The sequence below is a fragment of the Falco naumanni genome, chromosome 11 (assembly GCF_017639655.2).
Source record: "Falco naumanni isolate bFalNau1 chromosome 11, bFalNau1.pat, whole genome shotgun sequence".
Taxonomy (NCBI): domain Eukaryota; kingdom Metazoa; phylum Chordata; class Aves; order Falconiformes; family Falconidae; genus Falco; species Falco naumanni.
The window spans coordinates 4,869,503-4,890,745 of NC_054064.1; the positions used below are offsets into that span (position 1 = coordinate 4,869,503).

The following is a 21,243-nucleotide window of genomic DNA, read 5'->3' on the forward strand; positions in this document are numbered from 1 at the left end:
AAGGGTGAAATGTTACAAGGATGAATATTACAGAGCAGAAACAGAACCACTGGCACTTAAAATACTGGGAGGGACTGTCTCTGTGCAAGAGCCAGGAGTAAATCCTAGAAATATCGACTTGCAGTTCTCTGCTCTAGCTAGTAGGTTCAGTTGGCACTCCTCTCCCTATAAGATCTCCATAGTGCTACCTCAACGGCAAATAGGAGCTAAAAGTTGAAGAAATGTTGATTTAAAATTTTATTTTTCAGGCTACCACTCCATGTTCATTAGTTCATTACACAGTGCGGTGTCAAAGGGACATCTAAGCCCAAACGCTAACTTGGGACTCAAATTCACGCCTCCTAAGGTCCTCCACCTTGAGGGTTTTCATCCACCTTGCTAATGTACAGCCAGACACAGCAAGGCAGCCAGCAAAGATCACAGACTTCTTTTCTGCAGAGCTTCGACCAACCACCAATCTGGAAAGCAGTATAGGGTATAACCAGCAGAGCATTTTGGTGCCACTCAGAAAGGAAAAAGCACCCCTTCCCCTCCCCACCCCCCCACCCCCCATCTTTGAAGTGGAAAAACTTCACTAGCTTTTCCAGAAAATAATTGCATGTCCTTGAGGAACATTCCCAAAAGACCATGTCCTTTGGGACTGCAGTGAATGGACTAGGAAATCAGCAGCCCACCTCTGCCAGCTCACCCAATACTGGTAAGATCCAGCCCTCCTGTTAGCCCTGGGGGGGGGGGGGGGGGGGGGGGGGGGTAATGTGTTTACACCATATTCACATCTTTTCACCACACATTCAGCAATCAGTCACATACACAGCTATTGTATAGAACAGAGTGATTCCTCTATACCATCTTGCAGGGCACTGTAAACATGCTTGCAGGAGTCAGCAGAGCAATACCCTGGAAAGAAGCAGCCTGTTATTTTGTACCTAAGCAGCAACACAAAATGAAAAACCCAAAATATCCAAATACAATAAATTGTGTAAAGAACCATGTCCGTTAAAAGCAAACCAAACACACAACAAGTGCGTGTGTGTGTATACATAAATATATATATATATATGAAAAAAATGTATATTGCTTTCACCTATAAATTCTGACTCCATAGACGGGCAAAGCTGCAAGAAGCAGTACCAGGAAGCTTCACACACAAATTCAACATTGATACAGATCAGAATCACATCTGCAGTACATTGGTTAGAACACCACCGAATGGGCTGCCGGACCCTCAGCTTCTGGGCAGGACCTGCCCACTGATGGTGCTGCGTAATTCAGGGAGTTACAGGCGAGCCTGGGATTCTCCAAAGTGTCTGAAACCAGGGTGGGTTTTTTTTGCAGATGTGATGCTGATCTCATCAGAGTTCTTTGATCTGTTTCTATAAGGGCCAGCTCTAAAGGGATGTGAGAAAGCTACCAATAATGTTTACATCTGGCTTATGATACAGCACATCTGGTTTGTAATGGGAACAGCTGGCACACACAAGCCATCAGGACACTGGAAGAAACTGCTGTTCTGGGGAAGGTTAGTCTTGCTGCTGACACAAAGCTGAAAAAATCTGGATTCTTTTCCTGGCTCAGTCAGTAACTCACTTGCACCTTGGTTTCTTGCTCTAGACACTGAACATAAAGGGTTCTGATTTTCTTACACTAAATACTACTGGTACAGTGACTGTGGATTTGTCTAGCTCAGAGAAATGCACATTCTACTTCATTGGTATTTATACAAGTTTTAGAAGACCTGAAACAAGGGTCATATAGCAGAACAGGGCATTGATACTTTGAAAATAATCTTTAGTCCCATTCAGAATAAAGAAAAAATAACAAGACATTCCTTGCCCGTAAGTTTATCCATCTAAAAGAATAGCAAGGACTAAACATCCTAGAGTGTCTGAAGTATCTGGAGAGAAATGTCAAAAGGGGCTGTGAGGTATTTTCAACACAATCAGAAGCAGGAAGGACCAGACTGCAGATCCATGAGGTTTAATTTGGAGAGATAACTTCACTGCTTGTCTGATCTCCATCTGCAATCTGAACCTGCTGAGGTTCACCCACCACCACCAAACATGACAGCAAGCTGAGAACACAGGAAACCTCAACTGATTTGGACAAGAAATCACGTAGGCAACAAAATGAGGTCATGCAGTTCTTGCAGTTTAACACCGGCAAAAGGGAGAAGGGGGCAGAGAAGGACGAGGGAGGAAGTCCGCTGTCCTGTAAATGCAAAGTGTTTGTTTTCATCTACTTTCCTGTTCTGCTTTTCCCTCTCCTCATGAGCTTATCAGCAATGCAACTAGCATGAAATAACACAAAACTCAAGCTTCCCGTTGTCTTAACACCATCAATTGTATCAGGAAGCACCTCGTTCTCTCCTAAATGATTCTGATAAGAACCAGTTGAAATTGCACAATGCACGTATCTAGAAACAGGATATTATTTCATATTGCAATTTTTACTGGACCTTGAGATGTCTAACAGAATTCAGGTAGTTTACATGAGTTTTAACCAGATCAAATAAGAGAATTCAGTGCTGTATACAGAAATAGCTTCCCCTATTCAATCGGCAAGCACGTAGAGCTGCCCTGCACATATCAAAGGAGTTTGAGTGAATTCCCATCATCCATACTGAATACATCACTTTATCCAACCATGACATGAAAGAAAAAAGCTGGCTCTTTTCCCATAAAAAGGCAAATAGCAATACCCTGAAATCACATGTCTTCTAGGCAACTTCCCAAGCACACTTTGTTTTCATTGACTAAAATAATGCCTAACAATATAAATTGAAAGCAGATTTTCCTACACTATAATAGTTCTTTTTCTATTAGAGACCAGCAGATCTTAAATTGTGTTATTTAGCTAACACTCATCTCTGCGTAGTGAAAGAACATAGGTCATCCAAATAAAGAAATATGAGTGACTTTCTCCACTCTTCTACTGTTTTAATGACAAGATTAGAGACGGAACTGGCCCGAAACAACACACTGAGCCCCACCAAACAGTTTGGAAGTATGCACCACCCAGTCCTATTTATTGGTTCTCTGATGACCGTTCTTGTAAACAACCCCAAAAGCCACAAGGGCCAGAGAGGCTGTTTGGGATGCTGAGCCCAGAGCCCACGGTTCAAACAGGCCCAGGCACCTCTGGGTATTCCCAAAGAGCAGCAAATTCTGGCCTCCACTTTCTTGTTGACATACAGTCAGCGTTTGTCGGTCCACCTGATCTGAATCACCAGGCAGCTAGTTTGGAAGGAGGAGTTAACAGGTGTGAGCATCCTTTTTTGCACTAGCTAATTTTGATTTGCCTGGTTTATACCATTAACAGAGTGGAGTCACAACTCAAATGGGGTTTATGCCAGTTATTCATATATATACTTAATTCCACTTATTTCAAAAGAAGGGTCATAAATTAGACAAGTGGAAGTGAGATCAGAATTGGACTGAATATTGGTGCAATATTCTACATGTACACAGCTCATAATTCATAGAAAAATTAAAATGAACTTTTCTGCCTGTCTCCAGACACTTATGCAAGTAGTTGGTAAAACTTTCTCTGGCCTGCGCTTCTGGAAACCGTCCCAGCACTGCTGATCTTCACTGAAGCAAATCTTTATACACATTAATCATTCGACCCTAAATCTCAAATTATTTTCTGAACTGAAACTTCCTAAGAATGAAATACGGCTCTTTGAGTCCCAAGAATCATCTTCACTTTAAATGGAAAGAAGATGAAACAGCATACTACTAGCAGTCATTCAGTAGCTGTTTTCAATCATTTTTTTGTTAAGTTTCTTCTTTCTGCTTGCTTCATGTGTTTTACGTGAATTGCAGCCAGCTTTGTAGACCTGCTTCATTCTTCATTCTTGTAAAAAATGACAGTTAAATAGAATCAAACTCAGAAGTATCATTCTTTTTATATATATATATATATAAAAGGTCCCTTCTCTTTCCATCTCTAAACTTATGTTTTAGTCTTCTATATTTTCTATCTATAAACACAGGCTCTTGGCAAGTTTGCTGCCTTTTTCATAGGTCAAGAGGAAATCTGTCCAATTGTTTGACAAACAAAGCACACCGATAACACTTTCTAAAGTAAAAAGAATTGGAAGAGTTTCTCAACCTAGAATCTGTAGTGTCTCCACATTCAACAGAATGGGAATTTAAAAAAAAAAATATCAAAAACCAAAACAAAACCAACCCCCCAAAAAACCCACCTGTGGCTTAATCTATAAATTTTCCTTATACTTTTTGCTGTCCTAAAATTTAAACTGGCCACCCTGCCTATGACATTTAAGTATTCCTTATTTGTCATTCACGTTACAGATTGCTTGCTGCTATGGGACAAATCTGCATTTCAACACAAGAGATTGCAGTATCTCTCAGAGCTCAAGTACGACTAATGAGGAGACTGCCCAATTCTAACAGTCAAATGGGAGCAATACTCAATCCAAGAGCCATCAGGAGGAGAGAACTCACATTTCAGGAAGAGATGAGTAGGAAGAGTATAGGAAAACTGCAGTGAAGAGACAGGTGTCAGGAGGGGGAGGAATGTGGTTCAATAATTTACCCGAATGGATGTGACGGTGTGTATCTCAAGGTTACGCAAAGACCATGAAGTAAAAAGGAAGACTGCTGGCTTTCCCCGCTTTATGGCACTTACAGCTTATTCTTGACTCAATGCTTTCCTTCTTTATTCAAGATGGACAGTATTCCAAAGCCAACAAGCATTTGTCTTTCATTTTCTCTGGTTTTACCTCTGCCCAATCCAGACAATTGCAATCTTTTGTTTTTTTAAATAATATTCTTGCCTTCTTTCAATATTGATTGGAAACAATCTGACAGATGGAGGTTTTGATCAGTTAACAATGAACTATTTTTTTTTCATTTTTATGATCTAGTTAGTTACACTTTTTAAGCCTGGGAATACAATCAAAACAGGACCAGATTTTTCCCATATGCAAGCATGGGAGTAACCTACTGTAACATACAGACTATATACAAAAATTGGCAAACCACTATCCAAACTTTCAGCAATTCATCCTTAGGTAACAGCTGGGAAACAAACAAACAAACAAACAAAACCCCAAAACCAAACAAACCAACACCACTATCAATCTTTGTCCACTGAAATTCATACTCTTTTCAGAATATTTGCTGCTATTTCAGAAAATAGGGTGGTGATGATAACATGTTAAGCTTCCACTCTGCCTTTAATGCCACTAGCACAAATTATTCAGCAGTCTCCAGCTAGAGCACTGTGCACAAATTCATGAAAACCCTTATATTAGATTCAATTCCTGCATTTTCAGTTTATATTCCTGAGGAGAATGCATACATGAGGACAGTATTTTTCTAGCACAGAAGAAAGAGATCTATATGTTATGTGTTTCACAAACTGAAGACAAAGCCGCCTTTATGGAGATTATTATACAGGAGAATAAAGCAAACCTCTCTCATTCACTGCACCCACATGGCTCCCTGAAACCTGAGCATGTGAATGTCTGGTTCTGATCATTCACCCGTGTCAGGGTGTGTAGACCATACCTTACACAGGAAAAGATGAGCAAACCCCAAAGAAATCCACAATTATTACTTGCCTGCAAATAGAACCAATAGAGTAAAATTCAGATAGCAAATACAGATACTAATTTCCCCTTCCTTCCAGTGGGCTAGAAGAAATCATGAGCAAAAAACGCTTGATAAAGTCTTGAAAAACAGGACAAGAAAGGTCACCCTGCAGATCTGGAAAAAGGACTTTAGAGAACTGCTGCTAGATTCTGCTAGATTCCAGGAAGAAGCTGAAAGAATCATCTCTTGAAAAGAAGAGGAACAAAAGATAAGTCAGAAGATGATGATGACAGCAGTATACTGTCGATCAGCATTGCTTAGAAAACAGCTTCTTTCTTTTGAGAGCTGAAGGACTCCAAAAGCCTTGGAGAGGAGCACAATTACTTTGTCTGGCCTGGAAGACAAAGTAATAAAAAAGAGGGATGACCGGGAAACCCAGTGCAGCAGGTGGCACGTGATAAGAGACCAAGCTTCACACTGCAGGATGTGTGGATTCACACCTTCCAGATCCACATGCAAACCTCACTGATATGGACAGCATCCTTCCTCTCACCCATGCCTGCAAAAACAAGCAGAAGGCTCAGCATCCTTGCTGTTACGAAATAAACCATTTCCTCTTTCCAACAGAAAAATTAGACCAACAGTTCCTTTCATGGGCTAGACCTCCACTGAATCCAGTCAAAACTGCATTTTCTTTTAGCAGGAAACCAAGGTAGTGAATTATGCTGGTGCTTTAGATTACCAGATCGTTTGCACTGCTGCAGATGAAACCAAGACAAAAGGGAAGAAACCTATGCCCTACCTGAAGGAAAGATTTACAAACATACCAAAAGTACAGACGATCTCACTTTTGGATAGCAATGCTCATACTTAGCTCTTGAGATGGGAACCCAGCTAACAAAACCAGATCACTGATGAAGAACCTCAGTGCTTTTCACTTTTCCAAAGTTGGAAAACTTTATCAAAGTTTGGAAGTATTCTGTGTTGGAGGGCAGATGAGCCCTTTCTCTCAGTAAAAGGGTCTTAGCTTTCACACCAGCCTCATGAAGTGCTCAAGGTTGGCAATGAAGTGCAAATCCTGGATCCTAATTTATTTGGGGTATACACAAAGAAATACAGGATTTGTAGCTGCCATGTGACGTATCTTTTTTCTAACCTCGATTTACATTTTTTTCACCCAGCCACATATTGATGCAAATTCCAACCTGTGACAGGAACAGCAGGTACCAATTTGACCAGTCTCATACAATGTCAGCCTTCACTCTCAGCAGCCAGGACCCTCCCTCATACAGTAACTAAATCATCTTTGGCAGCTGTTACACCCTGCAAAGATTTATATATCTGCTTAACTTTACCCATGTAAACGGTCCCAGTGACACTAGCAAGAGCCCCCACACTTGTTCATTTAAACCTTATAGAATCAGGGCATGGACTAGAATTCTCACAAGCAAATAAAATCTGAGTCTGAAATAAATATGATTATAATTTCTTCACTTTGTGTTTTCAGGACCCCATTTTTCATGATGCTTTCTCAAGGGACCTTAGGTTCAAATATGTCTCTCCAAGCCCAGAAAATCTTTCAAGGGCTCATTTAGATGTCTGCCTGTCTACAAGTGAAACCCATCAAAAGGAACAGCATGATTCTTTGACAAGAAAACACCTGAAAACCAGTTATGGCCATTTGCCTCAACAGATTTATCCTCATGCTGAAGAGTGACCTACATACACTATTTAAACTGAATGAACCTGAGGGTAAGTGCATGCCTCAGGGGCCGGTCTAGCATTTTGCATATTTATTTTTGCTAATCTTGGTCTAATTCAACAGCAAAATTCTATCCAATGGCCACCAGCACCTACCTAATGAAACCCAGTAATTAATCAACATCATCAGTGCAACGGATTCTGCAGAGAGCACACACCAAAGTACAAGGAGTGCTAGAGATGTCAGTTAAGACTGTTTGGTCTTCCTGATTCAAGATCATGCAGTCTCTTGTTACAGCTCTTGCCCTTGGCCATTTATTCTACTGCCTGTTGTAGCTGCTACAACTAATAGCATCTGAGCTACAAGATCACTCACTCTTTGCTGCAGTCTCCAGCAGTTATCCACAACATGCAAAAGATTTTCCTCTACTTCATGCCAAGGGGAGGGGGTCTAATTCTCAACTCCTTTAATAGAGCAAAAATAGAAATGACACAGCTGAAGTGAATAAGCACCCAGTATTGCTTAGTGGCCCTCTGGATGGTACAGTCCCAGGCCATTACACCTCTGTGGATGTGCCATTCGGCTCTCACTGGCTTACATTTTCAAACATATTCAATTTACACCCACAGCATAAAGTTTACCCCATCTCAAGTTCACACACATAGCAGGTCAATTTCTGGTTTAAAGAATAATTCCGTAGTGGGTTCATCTGTGCAGTGCTATAGTACCCAACAGACCAACATCACCTTCAACAAGAATCAGTAAGTTTCCCATTATTTGTATATTTTTAGCTTTCTTAAGCATTTCAGGCAATTCATTCTTCTGCTAAGAGGAAAGTTAACTCTACCCCAGCTGAAACCAGGACACCTTCTCACTCAGCTGATAGAAAATAGGCCTCTCTCCCCTCTTTTTGGCTGCTTCTGTAGGGCTTTTAGCCTAAAATCCTAGAGAAACAAGTGTATGCAATCCTGCTGCCTTTCTGCGTCCTTCATGCACCATCCTGTGTGATTTGAACCTGTCAAACCCAGATGAGAAATGAACAGAGGTCATATATAGGGGTAAGACAGACCCAAGCCCCTGTAGTTCCTTATGGGCTTTAGGAGGTCCACTGCCCATCAAGCATGGTGTCACATCAAATCCTCTGAGCCTACAGACAGGGTATAGCAGAACGTACTGCGTGCCCAGCGAGGATTTAATTTCCAGGATCACCATTAGCTGATCTACATGCCAATTAACAGCAGTGGAAGGCAAGCTGCTGCTCATGACACTGTTCGTTATCAGGGGCATCGTAAATTTATCAGTGGATGGGAAGATTTCAGAAGTAGCCAAACTCTGTTTTTTTAAATTCTACTCTGAATAGACAGACAAGGGGAAAAATACTTATTTTAGATGTAAAGATAGTGAAAGGGAAATAAACAACAAAGTGGTGGAGCCCTGGAAAAATCTCTGGAAGCGAGGTGATAATTTAAAGCATTTTGAGGCTGGACACGACAGGTGAGGAAAGTCTGGTGGAACAGTTTTGTGAAGGTCAGACTTTCGCACAAGCTCGAGCAGGAAATATTCCAAACTCGGGACCTAAATCCTCTCTAATCTTTATGGCCCGGTGGCAGAACGCAAAATACCAGGGCTCTGCTCTGGACCTGCAAGGCAGCGTTCCTGCAGTACTAGGTATTGCAAACCCACGTGTTAAATGAACTTGAGACTGTTGAGCATGGATTCAAGTTATGCCACAACAGCTCGGGTTTAAATTGCCCGTGTGGATGTGTTTATTAGCAGCTGGGGATAGCATTCTGCTTCTTCCTTTACTTCTTATTTTTAAAATCTTAGGACTGCACAAGAACGTCAAGTCTGTGGCTGTTTAAAGGACCATGTGACTCTGCCGTACTTTGAACTCAGATCAACTTCTTACTGAATGAAGTCATGTGTAAAATGCTTTCCAACAGAGATTATTTTGAACGAAGCTGTACTAAGAAATGTAACAAAATTTCAACACTCATATTTCAGCAGCAAAAAAAGGAACCATTCTTGTACTGAGCGCAGCACTTTGGGGGGAAGCACCAGATGCCCTCACATAAACAGAACTAGACTTGTACTAGACTGTGAAAGTAGAGCATGTTTTAGTTCAGGGAACAAAAAAAATCATCACAGTTCCATATAATCACGCCTCAGAAAAAACAGCTTTGTCTAATCAATGCATGCAACTTTGCTTCCAAAGGACATCTCCATAAATTACGGTATCCCAAGTTCATACCAGTAAATGTCAGTATCACGTCCAAACTGGCCACGTTGGGATGAATCAGAATTTCTGCGTGATTTTTAGCCTAAAGAGACACCAGGTTTCAGCTAATATTTGGATAAAAAGAAATTCACAACCCTGATCACTACGCTTTTTTTCCCTAGGAGCAGAACATATGGCTTGTATCCTGGATAACTTCCAATCTGAGTAATTATGTACTGACCACATCAGTTTCCCCTGCGGTTTTAACTGGATAAAGCATTCCTCTCCAGTTCCTCCTGTGAACATTTATACCTTGTTGTGGAGCACTATTAAACAGCTACTGCCCTCTGCCCCAGAGATGGCTGCATTTTAGTAATAAGTGAAACATTTTCTTAAAGTTATCATTATATCCCTGTCCCCTCCAAATATTTGGGAGAGACAGGAGGAGTTATAATTTTAAATATAACGGGGGGGGGCACAGATCTGTTAACACACATTTTGAGGTCCTAACCGCATCCATTAGGCATGATCTTCTGTCTCAGAACGATGTCTTCATGCAATTAAATTGATAGATGAAGACGGTATTTTTCCTAATGACTTCGAGTGTTAAAAGATCTCATACAGCATATTAAAATGAAGCATTTCTTTAGAGGATGTGAAACAGCCTGTGAGCTCACAGAGGGCTGTGTGTTGAAAAGATTACTGTTAGAGAATATGTGGGCAAGCTTTTGGCTCAAAAGCATGTGACAACCAGAAAAAGCAAAGGAACAGTTTGGATATCTTGCTTTTATACCAGGGCATTGACTTTTGGTGTGTTGCATTTGAAGGATAAAGAGAATGAAACCAAATGAGCTACACACAACACCGCAGCCCACCATGTGTCTTGGAGATCTCAAAGCGCTTTGCAAGTGGTTAGTGCCAACAGAAGGTACTAGAAACAAGCATTAGGAGAGCCATCTCATAATGAACTACAAAACCAACACCCATCAGGTAAAATTCTTCCTCTTCCACAGTCAAGATTGCAAACACTGAAATCAAGATGAAAATTACCAAAAGGGAAAAGTCATTTGGAGTACCTTCATCTTTTATTTCCCAACCTGAAACTGTCTGAATTCCCAATTGCCAACCTATATAAACTATTAACTTCAGCTGAAGCCTGCAGCATTTGCTAACTCTGCAGACGCACCAGGATGACTGTGACAAATTAGGCACCCTGAAAGTCAGAAGCCCCTTGAACACTTTCCCCTGCATGGGACCTAAGTGACACTAAGCAGCAGAAATACCAGGAAGAGAGCCATTTAGACCAGCCTATCTTTTAACCACTTGGTCAGATCTATAAACTACTTTGAAGATGACAAATACTACTGAGCTGTTCAGTATTACTAAATAAAATTGTGTGTGGGAATGGATTTTTTTCCTGTGAAAGAGCTGAATGATAAGTGCTCCTATTAGCTGCTTAATGCACGTGCATGTATACACACACATCAGTACATACATGCATATATCCATCAGTTTAAAGAGATCTTGTGTAACACATTTGCACAATTTTTTCTACTTTAGAAAATATCATGCTAAAAAGGAAGAAAAAACAACTTTCTGCTTCCTCATAAACCAGAAATGGGTCCATTTTGAGAACATGATGAGTGGTCAGCTTTCTTCCATTTTTCTCAGCTTGCACTTTTTGTAAACAGCCTTTGTCTTTGCACCCCCAAAATGTGATGTACATGGGCAGTGAAAAGCCTCTGCCATCTATATTCACAGATTCATTGGGATTCTGCTCCTTGGCCCTCTCTGCTTGTCAGAGCTGGCAGAGGATTCAGGCTGGTGGGACAGCAGAGCAAGCAGCCCTTGTCACAGCGCTGAAAAAGGAGCCAAAGGCTGGTACTGCGCATGTAGAAATGCACTTGGCTCGTGGGAACGCGGTTCCCATTAATCCATCAAACTGGGTAGTTTGGGGTCAGACTCCTGTCCTGTAAGGATGTGACACTATCAACTAGGAAGGCTGAATATTTGCTGGATTTTGATCAGGCCAAGCCACCACGCAACCAAACAAACAAAAAGGCAAGTTTTAGAGGGAGATGGAAAATTGTAAATGTCTCTGGTGGCAGGGACTCTGGTGGCATCCTTTTAAACACTGAAACAGCGCTCAAGCCATTGCCTCGATCCACAGGCCTAACATGGGATACATCCCTGGCGTGCAACATTGCCATCGTGAGGCCGTTCCAGCTCTGCAAAAATACCAGCCACGACAGACGGAATCGGAACCTTGCCACAGATTGCAGCTGTTTAAATTGTCTTTAATAATATCGGCAACCTACAGGAGGACCGGCGAGGCAGCGGTAACTCATACCATCCCTCTACAAACACCCCCTTCTTCGACCTGCTCTTTTTCATGGCAGGTAGCAAACGCATTTTTCATTCTCTGAGGCACACCGCTACCACAATTATGTTGTGATGCACAGTACAGAGCACAACTGAACACCAAAAATGTACAGAAACGTCAAAAATGATGAAGCATTCTTGATGTCAGGAAGCCAATCTTTAAAAGTAATCTGAATGAGAACAGCACAATGGCCTGGATCAGGAAAGAGTACCAACACAGGAAAGTACATGGAAGTTGGCACAGAGTCAGGAGTGGAAAACAAAGCAAATTAATCAAATCAGTAATTTAAGAAGAAAATTAAATACTGACAGAGGGCAAAACAATGTGGAATGCAGAAGAAAGCTGGAATAAAATACAGATTTTATTTTACAGCAGCCTTTACCTCTTCAATTTTGTGTGTGGCATCCCCAGGTCATCCCTTTATCACCGAAGTCCACCATCAAGAACCTTAGCCCAGAGACAAAATCCACATCAAATTAATGACTTAACTGGAATTAAACCATATTTTAGTAAAAGCTTTCCGCAAGCCAGGCAGGGAAAGTCTGCTGTGCAGCAGAACTTAAAAGGCTTTTTCTCCTCCTAGCCTGGCTTCCCAACAGCCTCTCCAAGCAGTAAAAGGCAGTCTGCTACCTCCGACGTCTCAAAGGCTCTCTGTGCTTTTTCCAGCCGTGTTTCTGCCCTTTTGGAGGGAACATCTATACCCCAGACCTAGAAATATTGTAAGGCATTTAAAAATGCCAAAGGAAAAACTCAATGAAACTCATAATTCTGAAATGTTTCCAAGTGGCAGACACCTCCTCTGAACCAGTGCAACTGGAATTGAACAGGATGCAAATCGAACCACTTTCAGGCTCTAAAACTGAGATCACAGATGGTGAAAAAAACCAAAACCAAACCCACCAATAAAGCCACCTCCCACAAAAGTCAACCCACAGCATAACTGTGGGTCTCAAATAACTGATTTTGAAGATATCACGCTTTTATTTTAGTCCGATACCATTCCAACATAAACCCATAGCAGTAAAACTAAAACCTCGGTATCTTCTGATTCCCTCCTGAAATTAATTTGTTGCCTGCCCTTAAGCCAGTTTCTACCAGGAAAATGTAAAACAAGCTACAACCACAACTACAGCCAGACTGTAGCTTCCCAGCTGAGGCAACCTCGGGGGAAACGCATGACAGCCTCAATTCCTCCTCTAGCAAGAAGGTGGTTCTGTAGGTAAGGCTGATACATTAATAATAAATTCATAAAGTTTTCCTGTCAGCTACTTGCTTAAAATGGGGGGGGGGGGGGGGGGGGGGGGGGGTAAGGGCATATATATACATATATGTGTGTGTGGATTTTTTTATTTCCTAGAACTGCTGCTTTCTATCAAGAGGAAACCTCACAAAGCTGTGTCATTTTCTAATTAGTAAGAAGTATCTGATAGGATAAGGTAGAAAACGTGGATCTACGCAGTCCAGGCGCATCCTGAAAAAGAAAAACCTCTCCCTATCACTTAAAGCAGCGCTTTCCTTTGTGATTGAACATATGTATTAGTATAGTAAAGGTCTTGGACAGGGCAAGTGAAGTCGGGAGCGCCTTGTTCCCCAGCAAGCAGGGGTCCCCGCCCAGGCGATGCTGGCGGTGAGGAACCACAGCGGCTGGTTTTGTACAAGTCGGCGCGTGCGCTCCTCTGGCAACCGCCTCTGCGGCCGCGGGTACCGCACAGAGCCGAGGGGGCCGAGGGAACCAGACCCCGAGCCGCTGCCCGGCGGGACCCCGGCCCCCGGCAGAAGATCCCTCGGAAACTCAAGCGCCTGCCTGAGCCTCTCGTGAGACAAGAGGCGCAGAAACGGGCTGGAATCCACCGGGTGCCCTCACTGTCCAAGGCCCAGGGGCCTTTTCCGAGCGGCTTTCTTGCACTCGGACGCTGCCGGGCACCCGCCCGGGCTGCGGCACCGGGGCCGGCACCCCCGGCCCCACAACACGCCCAGCCCGAGCCGCTCTCTAACCCCGGCGGCGCGGCCGCTCGGCCCCTCAGGCGCCGCCGCCGGCTGCTCGCTCCAGGGAGCGCCGGGCCGCCCCTCCCCACCCCCTCAGCCCTGGCCAGGGACGGCAGGGCCCTGCCTTGCTCGGAACCGCCCGCGACGGGGAGAACGCCGTCTCTTCCGCGATGTGTCGCGTCGTCTCGCACCCCGCGGAGACACGAGAAACAACCGACACCCATGATCGCCACCGCTCCTCAGAGCACTGCGCGACCAACGGCCCCGGCGCCCCAACAACGCAGCACCCCTTTGTTACGGTGCCGCCCCGCCCGGCAACGGCAGCGCCTCAGCGCGCAGGCGCAGGACGCGGGGTGGTGCGGCCGGGGGGCGTGGTGCGGCGGGCGCCTGCGCGGGGCGGTGGCGAGCGGGGCGGCCATGGCGAAGCACACGGTGTCGTCGGCGCGGTTCCGCCGGGTGGATGTGGACGAGTACGACGAGAACAAGTTCGTGGATGAGGAGGAAGGAGGCGACGGGCAAGCGGGGCCCGACGAGGGCGAGGTGGACTCGTGCCTGCGGCAATATCCTTCCACCGCCCAGCAGGAAAATAGTCCCGTCAGCAGCGGCCGCGGAGGGGGTGGGGAGGTGCGGGGCGGGTGGGGAGCGGGCGCGGCGGCTGGGGCCGCCTTTTATGGGAACATCCGTGCCCGGCGCTCCCGCCGCGGAACGGAGCGGGGCCACCGGCCGTGCCCTGGCGGGGGCTGGGGGAGGGCGGGCGGTGCCGGGGGTCCCTCACGGCGGGGGCGGCTGGCGGGACGGGGCGTCCCTCACGGCGGGGAGCAGCGCCCCGGGCCCGCAGCCGGCTCCCGAGCAGCCCCACCACACTTGTACCGAGCGGGGGCCTGTGCGCAGGGCTACGAGTTGCCGAAGCGGCGGGGGATAGTTTATTTAACCTGGATCCCCGTTCGTGAGGCAGAGGGCCTCAGGAGTGTTCTCCGGCACTGCAGCCGTACGGCTTCCTGTTGGTGCTGCCTCTTCCTCAGACAGCCTCATAATGGCCACCTTACACCGTAATTGTGCTGTCTGTTGAGGGAATCTTTGCAGCCGCTGAACCTCAGGTGTCTTCAGTCATGCACAAGCCAGCTACAGGTCTCGCGCTGGCCTGGAGCTGGTTCTGTTGCTTTCCAAATATGTGGTGTCTGGTCCTTAACCGTCTGGCACAGGGAACATGATGGCCGCGCTACAGGCGGCTCTGAAGAACCCTCCTATCAACACAAAGAACCAGGCAGTGAAGGTGAAATAGTAACTGACTCGCTTACGGGTCACTCCTTAAAAATCCTTTCCTGTTTCTATAGCCCTTCCCCACCAGCCCTGCCGGGTGTACTCTGAGGAAGCCAAGGAAGCTGGTTTTAGGGTATTCTGTGGCACTGAAATGTCCGTGGTCGCCAGTGTTTTAATCTTGTTCAAAATACTGTAGCTCGGGTGTCATCTGCCTGTGTATCCTTACCTTGGTGTTAGATCAGGCTTTGTGTGTGCGCGCCCTGGCTAACTCCGCACATCACCAGGTGCCCGTGTCTCATCCAGACCAGGCCGCACATAGATACAGTCGGTACTGAACGATCGAGGAACCACGACTGCAGCAGTCACCTGACTAACGAAACTCCTAGCACAGCCGGACCAGAAAGCTACAAAAAAGGAAGAACTGATGGTTACTGCATCCAATCGAAGCGAGGCCGTTAAAACCTCAGAAAACACAAGCACACGCCCCCTGTGACAGAATCTATGTGCATGTGTTCCTGAATCTCCCCAGAATAAACCTTGAATGGCTCGTAATTGCAGTGGCAAGAGGAACAGGCAGATAAGACGTGCAACTGCTCAGATGGTGAGCGCCTGCAGGCCTGTTCTCCCTGCTTCTGAAGAGTCCCACCAGCACGTTCCTGTGCTGCTCGCCAGGCCAGCTGTGGAGATTTTTTTTCACCTAGCCCCAGACCTTTTCAGACAGGTTTCACAGCAGTTTGTTTTTTCACAGCTGTTTGTTACAGATCGTGCTGTGTAAGAGATTGAACAGTTTTGTCCTTGCGTTAATGGCTTGTTTCCATTAGCTTTTTATTGATAAAGGTTTAAGAATACACCAGGAAGGCAGTGTAATCGAAGAGGGCAGAGTGACTGAATTTTAATGTTTGCCTTAATTTGTAGTTGATCTTGTAGAACTTTTATGTTTTTACTTAGTTAGATGTCTCGCTAAGCGGCTGTGGGATATTAAATGGGACAAGAAAACAAACATACATAAATTCTGTAGGAGGAAGCTGCTTGAAGTACTTGTGTAATGGAATATTCAGAAGTCCAGCAAAACCTGAGACCTTTTTTCTTTCATTCTCTAACAGTTAGTGATGGATGAACAGGAAGAGCTGCTTTTTGCTGATTACATGGCTAATTGGCACTTTAAGTGTGCTGCACATGTTCCTGGGCCTGAAGTGACATCCAGATCAACTTGGAAGTCATTATTAATGCAAAATATTAATGCTGCCAGTTTGCATCCAGTGAGCCTGGGACAGAAACTGACTGTTTTGAAAATGTGTAGCTTCCAGGAGTCACCTCTTCCAGGCTGGCCAGTGGCGTTTCCATGGCATGTAATAATTACATCATAGTAAACAGTACAAAGGAAAGGGCTCTGGTGATGAGGGAAGCCAGACGAGTACTTGATTCTTATAATTCCTTTGGAATGTGCTAGACCTTGAGTTTCAATATGAAAATGTATTATTTAGCCATAACTTTATTTAATAGGTGGAGAAATGCAAATGCAAGCAGAGAGGTAGAAAACCTAGAGCAGGATAAATGCGTTTAAACTCTTTTACACTGTTTATCATTGGGAGCCTGTGTCTGTTGTGTGTTATTACCACAAGCTGTCTTCACAAACCGCCCTCTTCGAATGTATTTTAGAATCGTTAAAGAGAAAAAAAAATCTAGTTCAGTTTGAGAGATGAGTAGTATTTGGATGCATCTTACATGAGAATGTATGTATCGTATATGAGAATAAACATACCTCTGCCTTTCTTACTTGTTGACAGGATCGCGCAGAAAGTATTGTCCTGAAGGTCCTCATCTCTTTCAAAGCCAACGATATTGAGAAGGCAGTGCAGTCACTGGACAAGAACGGTGTCGACCTGCTAATGAAGTACATCTACAAAGGCTTTGAGAGCCCTTCTGACAACAGCAGTGCTGTGTTGCTGCAGTGGCATGAGAAGGTGCGTTTACAGGGCATGCTCTTGGCTGGGTTATCCGTGGTAGCAGGTTCTTGGGTCCGAGGCATGCTTGCTGACCCTGAGAAGAACCACCTTTCCATCCGGTAAAACTAAAAAAACACCCCATTTGATGCTGTGAGGAGGGTATGCTCCTGCAAGCTCACAGCTGAGTAATAAATACCCTGTGCCCAGTTCTGGCTTCTCGGGTAAAGATTCTACGATTAAATTTTGTTTTTCTGTTAGACTGAGGCAAACACAGTGGTTTGGATCTGGAGATTCAAGCAGATGGAATTAGAATCTCCTTCCTAGAGGGAAGCAAAATTTGCAGCTTGGTTATGCAGGAAAATCAAAGCTTGTTAAATAGCTGTCTTGAACATGAATGTGATTATCCTTCCCTGGCACCCTGAGCGCTGGTGTTTTGCTCTTAATGTTAACAGGCAGGGAGATGCTTGTTTGAAATACAGTTGTGCAGCCTTTCTGATCAGCAGTCGTTTCAGCCTGTAGCTGCCTTGACCTGGTGTTAATCTGCCGTGTTTCTCTCCTCAGGCCCTGGCTGCTGGAGGAGTAGGGTCCATTGTCCGTGTTTTGACTGCCAGGAAAACGGTTTAAATCCAGCAGTGAGCGGTTTTTTGCCATCCATGGTGTGGGAAGAGCTGGTACAGAAACCAACCAAATGCCATTGCTGCCCAGTGGGCAGCGCCTGTCTCTCAGCTTGCCTTCTCGCTGCTTCTTTCGTACCTGACAAATAATGCATATCGTGATACCTTTTTTGTTAAATTCTGGAAAATTATGAAGGTGCAATTTTATTTCTAACAGGAATATTTGGTACTCGCGAACATTTCAGTGACGTGTATAGCGACATATATAACTTCATGTTTAGGGTGATTTGCATTTGTGTATAATTGTGGCAGATTTGGACCTGACTTTCCAAGCAAATGCTGAGGGACGTAGGGCAGTGTCTTAATGCTTTTCGCTAGCCAAGCAGTGTTGTGATGCAAGATCCGTATTTGAGAAGTGGGGCAGCTATTAATATGGGTAACTGGACCATGTTTCCTTTGGTCAGCCTCTGAACCTACAGCCATGAACAGGACAGAAAGCAAAGGCTCCTTTCCAACCCCAATTATCATTCCAGAGAGCCGAGTATTTTCCTTAACCTCACATCTCATGGCCTGTTCAGGTTCCTTGTGATCAGTCAGACGCTGGGTCTGCAGTGGGAAAGTCACAGCAGCATGAAGTTACCCGTCGTGCAGTTTGGATGGTAGAATTTAAAAGGTTGATGGTCCATTTATGCTGGAGCCCAACCCAGTGAACTCTTATTTTGGGGAGCAAAAATCCTGCAGAGAAGAAAAAGCAGCTTTCACACAGCAGATCACCTTTGAGCAACTTGAAAGTGATTTGCTTTTTCGTCAAGCACAACAAAACGGCTGCCAGGGATAATCTGAGAAACGCATACTGGTGTCCGCACCATCCCTGCGGAGCTCCCTTACTCTGTTTTCTGCGTGTACAGGGTCTTAAAGGATACCAGGCAGTTCACATTCCTGTTGCGTTGTGCTACAGCGTGTTAGCTAGCGGGCAGGCTAGGTTCCACGCTAAGAGTACTGTAAAAAGAACTGGGAAGGCCTAGGGCATCCCAGACCACAGGTCACCACTGAAGGTTTAGGGCCAGAACTGAAATCCCTGTTTTACATTCACCATTTTACTGCAGTTCAGTTGTGTAAAACTGTTGGGGAACTTGTGATATCTTTGCTGTTTTTTGATATCTGCTTTTTTTTGTAATAATAATAAAGACCAGACAATAAACAGTCACTGAACATTTACTCTGTGTCTGAAATGCCTTGGAGTTTCAGCAGGCTGCTTTTCCAGGACGGACAACAGTAAAACAGCAAGCCCTAAAACTTCAGCCCTCCGTTATTTTTCTTGATAGGCTTCCTTTCCAGTGGTTATTCGTACCTGTACGTAATGGTGACACGTGCACAGCTTCATCAAGCTAAAAAAAAATCTGAGATGATTTTAGTGAGATAATTAAATAACAAAAATGTCCCAAACCAGGACTACTAGAGATGTCTCTGCCTGTGCAAAAATGGCAGCTGCAGAGCAAGTTCCTCACAACTGTTAATGTTCGAGGCTTCCTCCAGAACAAAAGAAGGAAAAGGGTAATGGCCCAGCAAGGTGGTTGTGTGAAGCAAAACTCCTGACTCCACAGTTGGGCTTTTGTTTTTCTCTCTGCTGGCCTCACCTCCAAGAGACCGAACATTTAATTGTTGGTTTTAATAATAATTTAAGCACAGATACAGTCCTGGGCTTGTCCTGTGGGTGGGAGCCGATGGCATACGCACTCGGCTTGAACTCCTTAACAGCCCAAGCATACAGAAACGGTGCTGGGCACCAACATCCGAAGGGCTTTGCACATTCGTTACCCGAGTCACGGCTTTGCAGAAAGGGAGCTAATGCCTTCAGCCAGCTCAGAGTATTCCTGATGGCACCACGTTCAACTCGGGAATCAGTAAGGCAGCTTCCGTACAAGTCTCTTTCCCCTTCTGTGCCACCTCCTCCTCCCTCATTTTCCCCGGGACAGTCAAGAGACCCGCACGGCCGCAGCTGCCACACGCTGCCATCCCTGCGTCGTAGCTGGAGCAGCTGAGCTCTGCCACCCCGCTTGCCTCGCCTTGCTGCCCGCTCCCCTGGGGTGCCCATGGGGTACCACGCTGCACAGCCCCCGTGTCCTCGGGGCCTTGGTGCAGACAGGAGCTGGCGTGGTTACCCACAGCCCTTTGGTGCCCTCCTTCCCTGCCTTCCTAGGATGCTTTTTCTTGTTTAAGTGCTTCAAAAGAGCACAGGCACAACGGGAGGCAGCGGGCGCGCGGAGGACCGAGCCTTGCTGGGGCAACCCAGAAATGACCCAGGGTCCAACCATACCTACATGCAGCAGCCTCGCGCCTGGGCACGTCCTCACCGGGCTCCCGCGGGCTGGGGTTGGCCTCTCTGTTTCCTTCCAGTCGTCCAGATTTGATGAAGACACCAATCAATCCTCATTAAAAAAAAAAAAAAAGCTGTAATCCCAGATAAGTAAAAAATACTTTCCAAAACGATGTCAAAGCAGGTCAGCTGCCTCTAGGTGGCATTAGATAAACGGAGGCGACCCGAGGAGGGGTCTCCCTGTTCTCCAGAGCCCCCTCGGGCTGGCCTGGGGTGTGTTCAGAAACATTTACGAAATGTATACACCTTCTGCATCGGTGTCCGGGGACGTGCTAAAGGACACGCACCGATGTGAGGGCAGCAGCGCGAGGTTTGCAGGAAGGCATCTCTTCTGGTAACCGACGGGGAGGTAAAAAGTAAAATCTAGTTTTAAAAAAAAATAATAATGGACTTATTCAAATCCCACCTTGCTCATAGTGGTGGACCACACAGACACAACGGGGAGCGAGCCCCCAGCGCTCTGTCTGGGGGCTGTCACCAGCTAAGCGAGCCCAGAGCAGCATTAAAACCTCAGGCACCAACTCCGCCACCCCGATGGCGACGCAGAGCCTGAGCTTATCCCGGCAGGCACGCAGCGGGGGGCACCCAGTGCTCCCAGCACAGCCACAATCCCGGCATCGCACTAACAGGACCACCAGCAGTGAAGCGCAGGGATGGGACTGGCCTGTGCCACGGCGAGGAGCTCACCGCAGCCGCCACCTCCAGCTAGCAGCACTTGGGGCTGGTGGCGGCCGTCCTCAGCTCCTGGCCTCAAATCCCTCTTGTCCCCGCTCGTCCTGGCAGAACAGCCGTTTGCACCCACCCAGGCAGGGGGAGCGTTTGAATCCTTTGAGCAATATGGCATAACAGGTTTCTAAGGAAAAAAAAAAATACACAGAAAGGTGGGCAAGGAAGAAAAATCCCTAAATGATTCAATTTTGCAAAACACATTTCCCTTCCTATTGTGAGAAGGAAGCCTTCAATGGAAAACACCCCACATGCCGATCAGACCTACTGGGGGGGGGGGGACGGACGGGGGACACGACAGCACCTGCAGAGCTCTGCCAGGAAGGCTCAGCACTTCTGAGCTCGTTTGCAAACCTCCCACCGCTGCCTTCAGCTCCGGCCGGAGCGTGTGGCAATGGCACCGTATCAGTCACATCCTGCTTTTGTAACAGCCGAGAGAAACTGCTGGGCTCCCGCTGCCCCGAGCGCAG

The 21,243-nt window shown here is 45.7% G+C and overlaps 2 protein-coding genes across 2 annotated transcripts in view; both read left to right on the plus strand.

The window, feature by feature from the left end:
- The window catches only part of APOBEC4 (apolipoprotein B mRNA editing enzyme catalytic polypeptide like 4), a 28,243-nt gene extending 15,229 nt beyond the window's left edge, over positions 1–13,014 (plus strand). The window contains 3 exon segments of the mRNA XM_040610848.1: positions 7,255–7,313; positions 12,200–12,426; positions 12,428–13,014. Of these exon segments, the coding sequence (XP_040466782.1) occupies positions 7,255–7,313; positions 12,200–12,426; positions 12,428–12,667 (526 nt within the window). The 3' untranslated portion in view covers positions 12,668–13,014.
- Positions 13,015–14,213: 1,199 nt separating this feature from the next.
- On the plus strand, positions 14,214–18,888 carry ARPC5 (actin related protein 2/3 complex subunit 5). Its single transcript, XM_040609869.1, has 4 exons — positions 14,214–14,410; positions 15,051–15,123; positions 16,898–17,074; positions 17,618–18,888. The coding sequence occupies exons 1-4, from the start codon at positions 14,268–14,270 to the stop codon at positions 17,678–17,680; spliced, it is 456 nt and encodes a 151-aa protein (XP_040465803.1). The 5' UTR covers positions 14,214–14,267; the 3' UTR covers positions 17,681–18,888.
- Positions 18,889–21,243: the final 2,355 nt, after the last annotated feature.

Excerpts from the sequence above, each read along its gene's own strand:
- ARPC5 (XM_040609869.1), top strand. The coding sequence starts at position 14,268 with ATGGCGAAGCACACGGTGTCGTCGGCGCGGTTCCGCCGGGTGGATGTG. Across the intron at positions 14,411-15,050 it reads GTGGACTCGTGCCTGCGGCA|AGGGAACATGATGGCCGCGC; the intron begins ATATCCTTCCAC and ends ACCGTCTGGCAC. Across the intron at positions 17,075-17,617 it reads TGCTGCAGTGGCATGAGAAG|GCCCTGGCTGCTGGAGGAGT; the intron begins GTGCGTTTACAG and ends TTCTCTCCTCAG.